Source organism: Arvicanthis niloticus, chromosome 16 (genome assembly GCF_011762505.2).
Source record: "Arvicanthis niloticus isolate mArvNil1 chromosome 16, mArvNil1.pat.X, whole genome shotgun sequence".
Taxonomy (NCBI): domain Eukaryota; kingdom Metazoa; phylum Chordata; class Mammalia; order Rodentia; family Muridae; genus Arvicanthis; species Arvicanthis niloticus.
Genome location: NC_047673.1, coordinates 71,484,656 through 71,499,643, shown reverse-complemented (window position 1 = coordinate 71,499,643; position 14,988 = coordinate 71,484,656). Strand labels below are relative to the sequence as shown.

Genomic DNA, 14,988 nt, shown 5'->3' with positions numbered 1-14,988 from the left:
ACAAACATTCAGACTGCCAGGGTAAGAAAATATTTCTATTAAGTTTTTGAGGGCCAGGCGGTGGTGGCGCACACCTTTAATCCCAGCACTTGGGAGGCAGAGGCAGGTGGATTTCTGAGTTCAAGGCCAGCCTGGTCTACAGAGTGAGTTCCAGGACAGCCAGGGCTACACAGAGAAACCCTGTCTTGAAAAACTAAAAAACAAACAAACAAAAAGTTTTTGAGGAAAAAAATAGTATAAAAAATAAGTTATATACCAGGTCTAGAAAGGAAAACAGACCAGTGTGAGAAACTATTTCTCCCCTCCTCCCACACTATGAATCAGTTAGCTTACTACTACCCAGTAGTATTCTGGGTAAATTCAAAGACAATTGAGATCCCAAGTCCTTTCCCAGATTAGCATTTGAAGTTTAGTTGATGGGGTGTATCACTTAATGAATGTATTGGTAAATACAAAGAATATTTTAACAGCAGGAATAGCGTAAACTTAAGATACAATTGAAAGTCTGTATGACAGAAATTCTGGAGATGGTAGCTACTTACTTTCGCTAGGTCCTTAAGAGTCTCAGTTTTTCCAGTACCTCCAGGCCCAGCAGTGCAGCCTCCCAGGTTAAAGTAAAGTGCCTCAGAGATGGAGAGCCAGCATCTTTCTGTGAGGGGAGTGATGACCAACCTTGGGGCACAGCCCAAGTACTCATAGCCATAAACAAAACTGGTGTTTGCTTGACGTACGTAACACAGCTTCTGCTTCTCATTCCACTTATACTGCAAATGTCTGAAAGTAATACTCATACATTATTTGAGTAAAAACATTTTTTTTGCATAGAAAAACAATCATTTTTAACCCCCTCATATTAAGAAGCAGTAAGTAATCTCTCAACCAAACAGAGAGCCCAGGGCCAGAAAGATTCAGTGCAGAATACTACCAGACATTCAAAGAAGAACGAATGCCAATACTTCTCAAGTTACTCCACAAGACAAAACTGAAGGAACATTTCTAAATTCTTTTTATGAAGCCACCATTGCCTTGAGAGCAAAACCATACCAAGATTAAACAATTAAAAAAAAACTATAGACTGATGTCCCTTATAAATATAGATGCAAAAACTCTCAGTAAAATACCTGTAAGCCAAATTCAAGAACACATCAGAAAGTGTCATCCATGTGATCAAGTTGGCTTCATTCCGGAGACACATGGACAGCATGGCATGCTTAAATCAATAAATATAGTCCACCACAAACCACATCATCATCTCATTAGATACAGAAGAGCCTTTGTGAAAATCTGACACTCCTTTGTGATAAAAGTCCTAGAGAGGCTAGGAATACAAAGGGCACACTTAAACTTAATAAGGCAAATTTATACCAAGCCCGCAGCCATCATTGTCCTAAAGGGAGAAGAATTCAAAGCATTTCCATCAAAATCAGGAACAAGACAAGGTTGCCCAGTCTCTTCAATCCTATTCAATACAGTGCTTGAGATCTTAGGTAGAGACACTGGAAGAAGATCAAGATGTGGAGAGCTGCGATGTGCTGTGCCTTAAAGATGGCGCCGGCTTCCACCTCCCGCCTGCCCGATGGCGAGTGCTCTCAGAGAAAAACAAGTCCTAATATGGATAAGGCTGATGGTCCGTGTCGCTTTCCCTTATGTGAGCCTATCTGCTGCCGCCACGTAGCTTGCCGGGTTAGGTTGCTCCAGGAGTATTTAGCCTGTGGGTGGGCTTTCCCCAGGGATCAGAAGATTGTTGAAGGTTTCTGAGTAAACTGCTAAAAGAAGAGCTCCGGAGTCGTGTCATTCTTGCTGGTCGAGAGGGTGAAGTAAAAATATATCCTTATTTATAGATGATATGATTTTGTACATCAAAGACGCGACAAGTGGTGGCCCGTATGGGGAACCTCCTCAACCCACCAGGGAGACTCAGAACTTTTTGCAGTCAGGGCAGCACTGGTAAGTTCCCGAGGTAAAACGGGACCATAAAGTCCACAGAGAAGTGTGGGAAGCAGTGAGATCAGAGTTGCAGCTGGCATACCCAGTTTTCCAGGATCCTCAGGGCAACTGATACAAGGAACCTCTTGATTTTAAGGTCATTAAATCCCTGGCAGAGTCAGTAAGGGCCTATGGCATAGCTGCATCCTTTACTTTATCACAAGTTGAGGCCTTAAACAGACACTGTATGACTTCTAGTGATTGGAGCAGTTTAGCATGTGCCTGCTTGAGCCCAGGGCAATATCTGGATTGGAAGGCATTTTTGATCGAATATGCCAGTGAGCAAGCTGCTGCAAATCTAAATGCAGGAAATCTGGCATGGGACCGGAACATGCTGTTGTGACAGGGCAGGTTCACCAACCAACAGACAGGCTACCCCCCCCCCCCCCCAGAAGTGTTTGCGCAAATTAACCAAATTGCTATCAAAGCCTGGAAGTCTCTGCCAAATAAGGGAGAAGTGAGTGGCAACTGGACGAAAATCCTGCAGGGGCCTATGGAGCCCTTCTCAGATTTTGTGGCTTGTCTAGTTGAAGCTGTGGGAAGGGTTTTCGGAGACCCCGATACAGCAATGCTTTGGTTTATGAGCAGTGCACCAGGGAATGTAGGGCTGCCATTACCCCATATAAGAGCAAGGGGTTGGAAGCATGGATGAAGGTGTGTCGAGAACTGGGTGGACCTTTGACTAATGCAGGCCTTGCTGCCGTAGTTGTTCAGCTGACTCAGAATAAAAGAGGAAATGTAGGGGCGTGTTTCAGATGTGAAAAGCTAGGTCACCTTAAAAGGCAATGCCCTGAACGAGGAAATGGTGGAGCAACAGGAAACAGCCAGCGCCCAAGACAGCCTGGTTTGTGCCCAAAGTGTAAAAAGGGGAACCACTGGGCAAATGAATGCCGCTCGGTTAAAAATATCAATGGCCAACCCTTAAGTCAGGGTTATGGTGGAGCCTGTCCAAAAAATGGGCTGCGGGGCCCCCACCCTCAGGGCCCGAAAAAATATGGGGCAGTGGAGAGCCAGAGCAACCAGGAGCAAGAGAGATGGCCAACCCTTCGCCATCCGAAGGACCGCAGAGAGCCACTGCGGGCTCCGCAGGATTGGACCTCCGCTCCACCACCAGACTTGTATTGACTTCCCAGATGGGGGTCCAATTAATAGATACAGACTTGAAAGGACCACTTGAGCCTGGAACTGTGGGTCTTTTGTTAGGCAGGTCCCTGTCTGCCTTGAGAGGCTTAATAGTACATCCAGGCGTAATTGACCCAGATTATACAGGTACAGTCAAAATTATGGTTTCATCTCCTAAAGGAATCACTGCCATATCTCCTGGAGATAGAATTGCTCAGTTGGTTCTTTTGCCTAGCCTTCATGACAGATGTGCAGCAGGATCCAGGAAAAGAGGAGAAGGAAGGTTTGGCTCAACAGGTACAGATTTGACATTTTTGTCCCTTGATCTTGAACAACGGCCAGTGTTAGAATTGACAGTAGAGGGAAAGAAGATACTTGGATTGTTGGACACCAGAGCGGATAGAAGTATAATTTCAAAAAGGGACTGGCCGTCAGGCTGGCCAATACAAGCTTCCTCTCAGACCTTGCAGGGGTTAGGTTATGCAAGTGCCCCGGACATGAGTGCAAGACAGTTAAAGTGGCAAGATCAGGAAGGACATTCTGGAATTATGCAACCCTATGTGTTGAGACTTCCCATTTCTCTATGGGGAAGAGATCTTTTGAGAGACATGGGGTTCAAGCTAAGTAACGAGTACTCGGCTACTTCCCAAAAAATGATGCAGGATATGGGATATCACCCGAGTTTTGGGATCGGAAAGTACCTACAAGGGCATAGGACACCCATAACCCCTCAATCAAGAGGCCACAAACAGGGCCTGGGTTTTTCCTAGGGGCTGCTGAGGAGAGGATTCCCATTACGAGGAAAACGGAGGAGCCAGTATGGGTTCCTCAGTGGCCACTCTCCTCTGAAAAACTAGAAGCCGCTAAGGATTTAGTGGCAGAACAACTGTCCCTACACCACATAAAACCTTCAGTATCACCATGGAACACGCCTATTTTTGTAATTAAAAAGAAATCTGGGAAATGGTGTTTGTTACATGATTTAAGGGCAATTAATCAACGAATGCAAATTATGGGACCCGTACAGCGAGGCCTGCCATTATCATCATTACCAGCCTCCTGGCCTGTAATTGTTATTGATATTAAAGATTGTTTCTTTTCTATCCCTCTGTGCCCGCAAGACAGTGAAAGATTTTCGTTCACTGTCCCCTTGTGCAATCATGAGGAACCAGATAAAAGATATGAGTGGGTGGTCTTACCTCAGGGTGTGGCCAATAGTCCCACAATGTGTCAGCTTTATGTGAGTTCAGCCATCGCCCCCCCTCAGACAGAAGTTCCCTATGCTACGTTGTCTACATTATATGGATGATATCTTGTTGGCTGCCAGAAGTGAAGAAGTGCTGGATAGGGCCTATGGGGAGCTAGTTAAATTATTAGAGAAGAAGGGGCTATTTATTGCCCCTGAAAAGGTGCAAAAGGATGAAGTGGTGAATTATCTAGGAGCTAGGATAGGTAAGAGGCTCATTACCCCTCAAAAGAGAATTGAGAAAAGATACCCTGGTTACCTTGAATGATTTCCAAAAATTATTAGGAGATATTAATTGGATTTGGTGTTTTTTTAAATTACCAAATTATGAGTTAAAGCCATTATATAATATTTTGATAGGTGATTTGGCCCTAGACTCCCCTCAAAAATTAACAAATGGGTCCAGGGACGCTTTGCTAAAGGTGGAAAAATGGTTAAAGGATATCTTCTTGAAGCATTGGGATGATAATCAGCCCACCACACTGTGTATTTTCCCTACCTTCTCTCAACCCACAGGACTCTTGTGGCAAGATAGACCCTTGTTGTGGGTCTATCTCAGAGTATCCCCAGCAAAGTCTATTGAACATTATCCAATGGCCATTGCCGCCTTAGCATTGGTAGGGATACAGCAGTGCCTGCAGTTTTTTGGAGTCACCCCAGGCTCAGTTATAGTGCCTTATTCTAGTCAACAAGTTAAGATCCTTTGCGGCACTCTGGATGATTGGGCCATACTGCAATGGGGGTTTGCTGGGAATATTGACAATCATTATCCAAAACATCCTTTGTTGTCCTATTTTAAGTAACATCCAGTAGTATTTCCAAAGGTTACCTCTGATAAACCCCTTACAGGGGCACCCAATGTGTTTACTGATGGTTCTAAAATGATGGGGTCTACATGGTGGAACAGCAGAAACCTGTGCTGTGTCAGTTTCAGCCAGGTTCTCCTCAAATTGTGGACTGAAAATTTTTCTTGAAGTATTTAAAAACTGCCATTTTGCATTTAACCTGATTTCAGATTCAGCCTATGTAGTTAATGCAGTAAAAATTCTGGAGTCAGCGGGTCCAATTAAAGTCGGTAGTCCTGTGTATGCTCTACTACAGAAGTTACAGGAGTTAATTTGGCATAGACGGCAGTGCTTTTACATCCAACATATTCGAGCACATACAGGCTTGCCTGGACCATTAAGTGAAGAGAATAATGTAGTTGATCAGTGGAACAGAATGGAATGCATATTTTGGGCATCTTCCTTGGATCAAGCAAGGAGATTTCATCAGACTTTTCATGTTAATGCTAAGACTTTACAGAATAAATTTCACCTGTCTAGGGCAGATGCTAGGCACGTAGTGTTGGATTGTCCACAATGTGTGCTCCATCATCACCCTCCAACCATCAGGGTGAACCCTCGAAGCTTACTGCCACTTCGACTCTGGCAGATGGATGTTACACATGTCTCCGATTTTGGGACACTTAAGTATATCCATGTGTCTGTTGATACATGTTCTGGAATAATACATGTTACCCCCATGAGTGGTGAGAAGGCTCAAAGTGTCATAGGACATTGCCTGGAAGCTTGGGCTGCATGGGGTAAGCCACTACAATTGACAACAGATAATGGATCAGCCTATACGGCTCAGACTTTCACTTCCTTCTGTAAACAGATGGAAGTACACCTTAATCATGGATTGCCCTATAATCCCCAAGGCCAAGGTATTGTGGAGCGGCCCATCACACCCTAAAAGAATGTTTACAAAAACAAAAAGGTGGAATTGGCCACAGCCGCACCCCAAAGGAAAGAATATCCCTAGCCCTTTTTACTCTTAATTTTTAAAATTTGGATGCGGATGGCCATTCTGCCGCTGATCCTCATTGTTGCCGGGAAGGATCCCTAAAGGGCTATGTGAAATGGAAAGATGTGCTCACAGGAGTACAGCATGGCCCGGATCCAGTGTTGGCATGGGCAAGAGGATCTGTTTGTGTTTTTCCCCAGGATCGCCAAGACCCGTTGTGGATCCCAGAGTGACTAACAAGGAAGGCAGATCATGAAGATGCTCCTGCTGATACTGGGACTGATGCTGTCCTGCCTGAGAGGGACTCTGATACATGCAGAGCCGAGATGGGGGTTCCTGTCGATCTTTCCAAGGCCAATGCCATACCTCTTAGGAAACTGGTTGCCAGAACTTGATAAAACCATGGAGGAGCTGAGACTGTCCATTACGACAGTGAACTCCATTCGCGTTGATCCAGGACTGGCTACCGGACTCACTTCATGGATTACCACCGCCATAAATCACCTTAAGGAATGGGCGGGCATAGGGGCTTTGGCAGGTCTCTTGGTGTTGAGATCTCCTTGGTAGGCCTGTGGTACGTGTGTAAGATGAGAGCCACGCAGAGACGAATGCGGCCATGATCATTCAAGCCTTTACAGTTGTAGAAGCTGGATCTTCTCCCCCAAGCATGGCTGGTTGCCATGAAAGAATAGATCATCACGTTCAGGTTGCGCGGCTAAGCACTGCACTTGAGGCATGCCATTTGCCGCTGGCAGCCTCGAGGGGAGCATCTCTGATTTATGTGGGTTTGTGCCACCCTTCCTCCAGCACTTTCCAGTGTTTTTCCCGCCTCTGAGAAAACTGGCATGGGACAGGTCAGGCTTGAATTGTGCTGATGAAGCCTGCAGGAGAGCCTGTAAAACGTCCTTCTATGCTTGCTTCAGAGATCAGACCTCTACTCTCACCTGTTTCATCTTTAAAACAAAATAGGGGAAACTGTGGAGAGCTGCGATGTGCTGTGCCTTAAAGATGGTGCTGGCTTCCGCCTCCTGCCTGCCTGATGGCGAGTGCTCTCAGAGAAAAACAAGTCCTAATATGGATAAGGCTGATGGTCCGTGCCGCTTCCCCTTATGTGTGCAGGAGGTTACAAATAGGAAAGGGTGAAGTAAAAATATATCCTTATTTATAGATGATATGATTGTGTACATCAAAGACGCTAAAGGCTCCACCAGTAAACTTCTACGTCTGATACATACCTTCAGCAAAGTAGCAGGATACAAAATCAACACATGAAAACCAGTAGCTTCCTATCTATAAATGACATGTGGAGTAAGAAAGAAATCAGGAAAACAATACCCTTCATACTTTTACAACACTTTGGAAATCAATTTGGCAGTTTCTCAGAAAATTTGGAATAGAACTAAAGAAGCTAAATAACAAGTAGGGCCCAAGGCAGGATGCTTGAATCTACCTGAGAAGGAAATAAAATAGACATCTGGGGAGTTTGGAGAGAGGGAAGTGGGAGAGAGAACTGGAATCAGTGTGTGTGGGGAGGGTGATAATCTCTGGGCAAGCTAGAAATCTAGACAATGGAAACTCCCAGGAATCTATGAGGATGCCTTAGCTAAGTAAGACTCCTAGCAGTAGGAGATATAGAACATGACCCGGTCACCTCCTGTAACCAGGCGAGACGTCTAATGGAGCAATATGGATACCAATCCAGCTCCAAACCTTTGACCCACATTTTTTCCTGTCTATAAGAAGTGCAGGGATACTGAGGGGCAGAAAGTGGGGGAATGGCCAACCAATGACCATGGGTATAGTGTTGTGCACTGTGTAAGTATTATTCTTTCATTATTCAAAGGCTGATTTCTCTGCCTCCATATCTAGTTGCAACCTGGACATGACATTATAATGCTTATTCTAAGAATCTCCTGTTTCAAGTTTGTGTAAATATTACTCCCCATTTATTCTCTGACTTGTCAATAAGAGCTGGGTAGAAGAGAGAATAGGGCCGGACTTCTACCAGCCAGAGGAAGTGGGAGAAGAGGGAGGAGAAAAAGAGGACTCTCCATGAGAACTCGGGTCTGGGAAAGACAGCATGGAGGAAATACACCCAAAGGCCAGAGAGCTAGACCAATATTAAACTGCAAATATCTCAGGGATTTTGGCTAGGAGGTAGCCAGATTAGTTTAGAGGATTAGAATAGATTATTATTAACTGCTCAGTTATTGTGTTGTCAAGCTTATCAAATAAATTGTATAGTCTCTGTCTCATTCATTTGGGAGCCAGCAAGGGATAAGGAAAAACTGCCACTTTAAAAAATGCATTTATAAATGACTGGCTCAACTTGAGTCCCATGCAGAGAAAGAGAGAGAGAGAGAGAGAGAGAGAGAGAGAGAGAGAGAGAGAGAGAGAGAGAGAGAAACAAGCACCCCAACACTATCAGTAGTATTCTGCTATAATTGCAGACAGGAGGCTAGCAGAACAGTCCTCTGAGTGGCTTCATTCAGCAGCTGATGAAAACAGATGCAGAGACCCACAGCAAAACATTTGGCTAAGTTCTAGGAATCTTGTAGCAGTGTGTGTGTGTGTGTGTGTGTGTGTGTGTGTGTATGTGGCAGAGATTGAAAGAGCCAGAGTGGTCAAGAACACACAAAAAAACCTACAGAATCAACTCACCTGGGCATTTAGGGCCTCACAGAGACTGAACCACCAACCAGAGACCATGTGCTGGATGGTCCCCCTACACATATATGTAACAGATGCATAGCTTGGTCTTCATGTGGGACTTCTAATAATAGGAGTAGGGGCTATGTCTGACTCTTTTACCTGCCTTTGAACCCCCTTTTCCCTAACTTGTGAGCCTTGTCTAACCTCAATAGAAGAAGATACAACCAGTCCTACTATTATCCTGATTTTGTGAGTTAGTTTTATATCCTGCTATTTTGCTGAAAGTGTTTTATTCCCTGTTGATGTTTCCTGGTAGAGTCTTTAGAGTTTTTTATGCATAAAATCATTTTTAAAAATCTATAGATTCATTGAAATCATAAAAATTCCAACACAATTTTTCAAAGAAACTGAAAACAAGCAAAAAAGCAAGCAAGCAAGCAAACAAACAAACAAACAACAGCAACAAGATAACCTTCAACTTCATCTGGAAATCCAAAATCCAAAGATGGCTAAAGCATCCTGAAAAACATTAAAGAACTCTTGGAGTATCATCATTCTAGATTTCAAGTTGTGTCTCAGAGCTATCATAATAAAAACAGGGAGATATTGGCATAGAAATGTTCACCAATGCAATAAAATCAGAAGACCCAGAGTAAGCCCTCACATCTACAGACAAAGAAGCCAAAATTACAACTGGAAAAAAAGATAGCATTCTCAAGAAATGGTGCTGGTTACACTGTGTGGCTTCATGTGGAATTACATCCATACAGATCCATTTCTATCACCCTGCACAATGGATCAAGGCCAGATGGCCTGAATCTGATTAGAATTGACTGTAAGGGACTCACTTGAACTCATTGGTACAGGATTTTTTGAACAAGACCCCGACAGCACAGATATTAAGTTAACAAAGAAAAGTCATGAAGCTACAGAGCTTCTATGCAGCAAAGGACACTGTTATTTGAGCAAAGTGGTAGCCTACAGGATGGGAAAAAGACTTTACTAATTATACATCTGACAGAGAGTTGGTATCTAGAATGTGCAAAGAACAAAACCTGATATCAAGGAAACAAACAACTCATTTAAAAATGTGATACAGAACTAACGATGAGTTGTCAGAAGATGCTGACCAAATAGCTGAGAGGCACTTTTAAAAAAGTTCAAAACCCCTAGCCATGAGGGTAATGCAAATTAAAACTATTTTGAGATTTCATCTTACCTCTATCAGAATGGACAATATTAGTAAATGACAGCAGATGCTGGTGAGGCTGTGGGGAAAGGGGACACTCTCACCATTGGTGGGAGTTCAAACTAGTATGGTCAATATGGAAATCAGTGTAAAGTTTCCTCAAAAGGCAAAAAAAAAATCATCTACTACAAGATCCAGCTACACCACACTTGGGCACATCCCCGACTCTACATCTTACTACAGAGACATTGCTCATTACACTGGAAGTTTCTATTTGGAGTGTGTGGTGATCCACACAGAGGTTCACAATGCACAAGGTATGACTTTGGAGCACTCAGCCCTACATGGGATCTCTCTATCCATCTCCACCCATAAAGGCTCAGGATCTAGGTACAAGAAGACAAAGAAAGATAGTAAGGACCAGAGGTAGTGGGTGGCTCCAAAAAAATCAGTGCTATCCAGATATAACAGGATTGATATATATATATATATATATATATATATATATATATATATATATATATATATATGAACTCACAGAGACTGTGACAGCTGCACAAGACCTGCACAGGTTCAAACCAGACCAAGTCCCTGTACCAAGAAGGGGAGGTGGACACAAAGTCCCAACCCTAACCAAGAAGCTGATTGTGACTGATAACCTCTAAGAAAGGAAAAAATCAGTTTCTTCCAATGGAATCACACTGGGCACACATCGGTCTTATTCCAGGGCACCCTGCATGCACAGGAGGATTTGGTCAACACAAGATGAAATCTGCATTTTTTTCTGTGCTTTTTGTTTTATTGTCTTATTGTTTTTGTTGGTTTTGCTTTTTGCTTTTTTTGAGAGAGAGGGAAAGAACATAAAGTTAGGTAGGTAGGGAAGTTGGGGAGGATCTGGGGGAAGGAAAAGAATATGATTAAAATATATATTGTACGAAAATAATAAAGCAAACAAATCAAAGTATTAAAATAAGTGGGGATATAACATTTACTCTGGACTGTACTAGATATTAGAAACCATAAGGTACAAACTTATAAGGATCTACTCATTTTTACACATCTTTAACAGTTTAGAGCTGTTTTGCTTTTGAACCACAAATGGAAGCTGAAACAATCCAGAATTACTAGAATCCTTACACAGCCACTCGGTCCCACCTTTGAGTGGCTTCTTCCCTCCTTACCCTTGCAGTTTATAGTATGATGTCATTGTTTGTTTGTACAGCCTTATTTAGTCCTCTAATTCCCTTCTGGAACAGCAGAGAAGATTATGAAGAAATTTAAAAAAAAAAAAAAAAAAAAACCCGAGTCAATTGTTGAAATAAAATTTAAGATAAAAGTAACTTAAAACTATTTGTATGCTACTACCTTGCAAAGTCTTAGATGAGAGGATACATAACCATGGGAAAAAACAGAAAATCTTTTCATTTCATGTATGAGCCTGTGCTCAGTCTCGCCCAGCAGAGGTAGCAGCTTTCTATAATTCTTTCTGACTCAGTTTCTGAGTTGGTAAGTTGTCTAGAAATGTTCTGTGGGTTTCTTCTCCACATTGACAACTCAGGAGAAAAAGAGGCACCAGGGAGAGCTCTCATTACCTTTGCTGAAACCTGTTTCCAAGTTCAGTGACAACAGACAGAACCCACACTGTGTCATCAGTACAAAGAGACAGGGCACAGAAAAAGAGAAGTGAGGAGAGGAAGGGCCGAGGAAGCAGGGGGAGGACCACATGCTTAGAGGAGCAATGAATTCTTGAAGTACAAACCAGTTTGCAAGAGGAAGTTTGAAGCCGAGAACCTAATGGCCTGTATGTAAGAATGTGTAATGTAGTCATCATTTTTGACCACTTGCCTGGTCCACTCAAAGTCCTGTGCGCTGAAAATCTTCTTAACTAGCAGGTCCGTCAGGATGTCTCTGCAGTGGACATAGATGATTATCATTGCTGCCAGCATGGTTTTTGTGCGCGGGTTGCTAGTATTCAGTGTGACCAGCACTGCAATATCTTCCAGATGATGCAGTATCTGGCCATGGGCTGCCTCTAGCTTTTCTCTTGGATTATAACTTAGGAAGCCTTTCAAACAGTCATTATAAAACATAATCTGGCTCTGAAAAAAAGGGAGGGAAATACACATTAGTAGAAACATAGACTTTTATTTTAATTAGTATTTGTATCCGTTAATTGGATGTTATAGGTGTAGAGGGAGACCAGTGTGGGAAGGAAAGCATATACACATTTGAACATGGAAGACTGCCTTTTGACTGATGCTTATGACTTATATTTTCTAAATCTTAGGTTTTTAAAAATCTGTTTTATTTTTGATGGCTTCATATATGGACATAATGAGTTATCGTCATTTTACCTCCCAGCACCCACTCCTTTCCTATTGAAGCCCCTCCTCTTCCTTGTGTCCCTGTGTGTCCCAGTGGATTTCATCAGGGACTCTTGCAGGAGGAATGGTGGCATGCTCAGACCTAAGTGGGTCTCTATATCACCCCCTCCAAGTGTTGGGGAACATCAAGGAAGGAGTGCGGATGGTGCAAGAACCAGAGCAAGAACCAGAGGAAGGGGAGGCATGCTGCAAATAAAATGTCCTCTGAAGGTGACATGGCTCTCATGCCCATGAACTCACTGAAATACTACAGCCATGCTTATCTGTATAAAACCACATCCCAGACCACGCCGCCAAGGCCACATCCCACGACTGTGCTCATAAACATCCCATCGTAAGAGGGGAAGGGCTACTGAGGGCCCATCTCTCCTTGAGGGAGTCCTCACATTTAATGGTGGTTGCAGGAAAGGGTGCCCCTTTCTTTAGCTGCACATTGTCCATGCTCCAGGAAATAAGTCTTATATTCTTAGCACATGATTGATAAATTAAAACCTGAGCACATTCACAATGGTGGGAAAACCCAAATGAAATTAGTGTTGTCTTCTCCACGAGACTCTAGTGTAATACTAGCACAAAATGGTTATATTTGTAGTTAAAAAATTATATAACTTCTACTATCTGATTCATCTTTCAAGATTCATTCTTCCCAGATATGTGACAGCTGTACAGATGAGCTAGCTTAAAATCAGGCTGACTGTAGACATTAAAGAAAGGAAATCATCAGGAGAGCTGCCAAGTTTGTAAAATCAGCCCCTTGTCTAGATAGTGTCTTCTGGAAGAAGGTCTCATGTTTGGATAAGGAGTCATGAATTTACTTTGAGCTATGCTGAATTTGAAGCACTTAAAAACACATAAATAGGGCTGTATAGTTATATAAGTGGGAATAGCTAGCATACAGGAAACACATATTGTGGTGATATTTTTCCAGAGAAAGGGTAAGAAGATAGATGGTAAAAACATTCTTTTTCTGCAGGTAGCAGAAATTAACTTTTAAAAATGTATTTCTTTAATTTTGTGAGCCTATAATTACATAATTTCTCCCTCCTTTTCCTCCCTCTAAACCCTCCTATAGACTTCTCCTTGCTCTATTTCAAATTCATGGCTTTTTTCCCATTAATTGTTGTTAATACTTAAATGTGTGTGTGTATATATATATGATATATATACATATATACATATATACATATATACATATATACATGCACACATATTAGGAATATATACATATACACATATATATACACACACATTAGGAATATATATTATATATATTAGAAATATATATAAACACATTAGGAATATATATACAATTAGGAATATATACATATATATATATATATATACATATACACGTATACATACATACATAGTGGACAACCAATTGCTGTACTCTTCCTGGGGAACACTATTTGGCAGCCAACTCTAATAAGATGTGGTAGGCTCACAGTCTGCAGATCAGTGAGAGACTGAGGCTTGGGAAGCATGCAGGCAAAATGATGACAACGGGACAATGGAATAGCACTATGTATTGCCCACGAAGAGATGTTTTTCAATATAGATTTATCCATGATATAACAATTAGTAATATATATTAAATACATGTTAAATATAGTAATTCTTCTATCAATAAGTGTGTGTCCATTCTAAACGACAGGAGTTACACTGCACACAGCGTGAGACAATGGTGCATGAGTTACAGCCTCAAGTGAGAAGATCTATGTTGAGGGAGGAAATTCTATGCATCATATTTTTTTTTTAAAGTTCTACTGATACACTTGGGTTGAAATATGGTCCAGGAATACAGTTGTGTGAAGAGACCTCCAAGTGCTTGTGAGAACACTGCAAGGAAACAGGACAAGAGTCTCATGACCTCAGCATCTTCAAAAACATTGAATTGTCCTAGGAATGTGTTTTCATGCTCCTCCCAGATGTAGTGGGTAGGAGGAGCTCGGAATAAAGCTGACTGTCATGAGAGACTGTAATCCTCCTCATGTATCAGCTCCATTTCCCAAGGTCCCAGTGACTTTAGAATGGTGACACATTTATAAATAGAAGAATTACTATATTTACTATGTATGTAATATATTACTAATTGTTAAATCATGAATGAATGTATATAGAAAAATATCTCTTCGTGGACAATATAAGGTGCTGTTCCATTGTCCCCTCCTTTCAAAAATATCTTTTTATTCAGAAACAACTCTATGTGGAGGTCAAGAAACCTGGAAATTCCAGGGAATTATAAATTACAGCCTGCAGTGGGAAACAGGCAACAGGTAACGGGGGTCAGAGAACCTGGGCAGAAGTGCGTTCAGCAACCAAGACTGGAATCCACTCTAGAGGATTCATTGTAAGAGCAGAATGCAGTGGCTGCTTCTTGTTAAGCACTCAACGGGCCGTTAAGCTGGCAAGAAGTGACTCTTCGGCCAGGCTGGACCACTTGAATTTGTCAAACTACAGAAATGTATACAACCTCCTCCCGTACTTTTGTCTCCTTCCTTCATAGAATCATTTTATACCAGTTTATCAGCCTAAGAGCTGGCATTTACTTAGTCACATGGAAAGCAAAATTTCTGTCTATAGCCCTACATGACCTTAATGAAGACTTGAAAATTGGGTGG

At 42.2% G+C, this 14,988-nt stretch overlaps 1 protein-coding gene across 1 annotated transcript in view; it reads right to left on the bottom strand.

The window, feature by feature from the left end:
* The window catches only part of Dnah14 (dynein axonemal heavy chain 14), a 224,119-nt gene that overhangs the window by 141,545 nt on the left and 67,586 nt on the right, over positions 1–14,988 (bottom strand). The window contains exons 28-29 of the mRNA XM_076914623.1: positions 11,829–12,082; positions 543–774 (exon numbers count right to left, since the gene is read on the bottom strand). Of these exons, the coding sequence (XP_076770738.1) occupies positions 543–774; positions 11,829–12,082 (486 nt within the window). The remainder of the gene's footprint in view (positions 1–542; positions 775–11,828; positions 12,083–14,988) is intronic.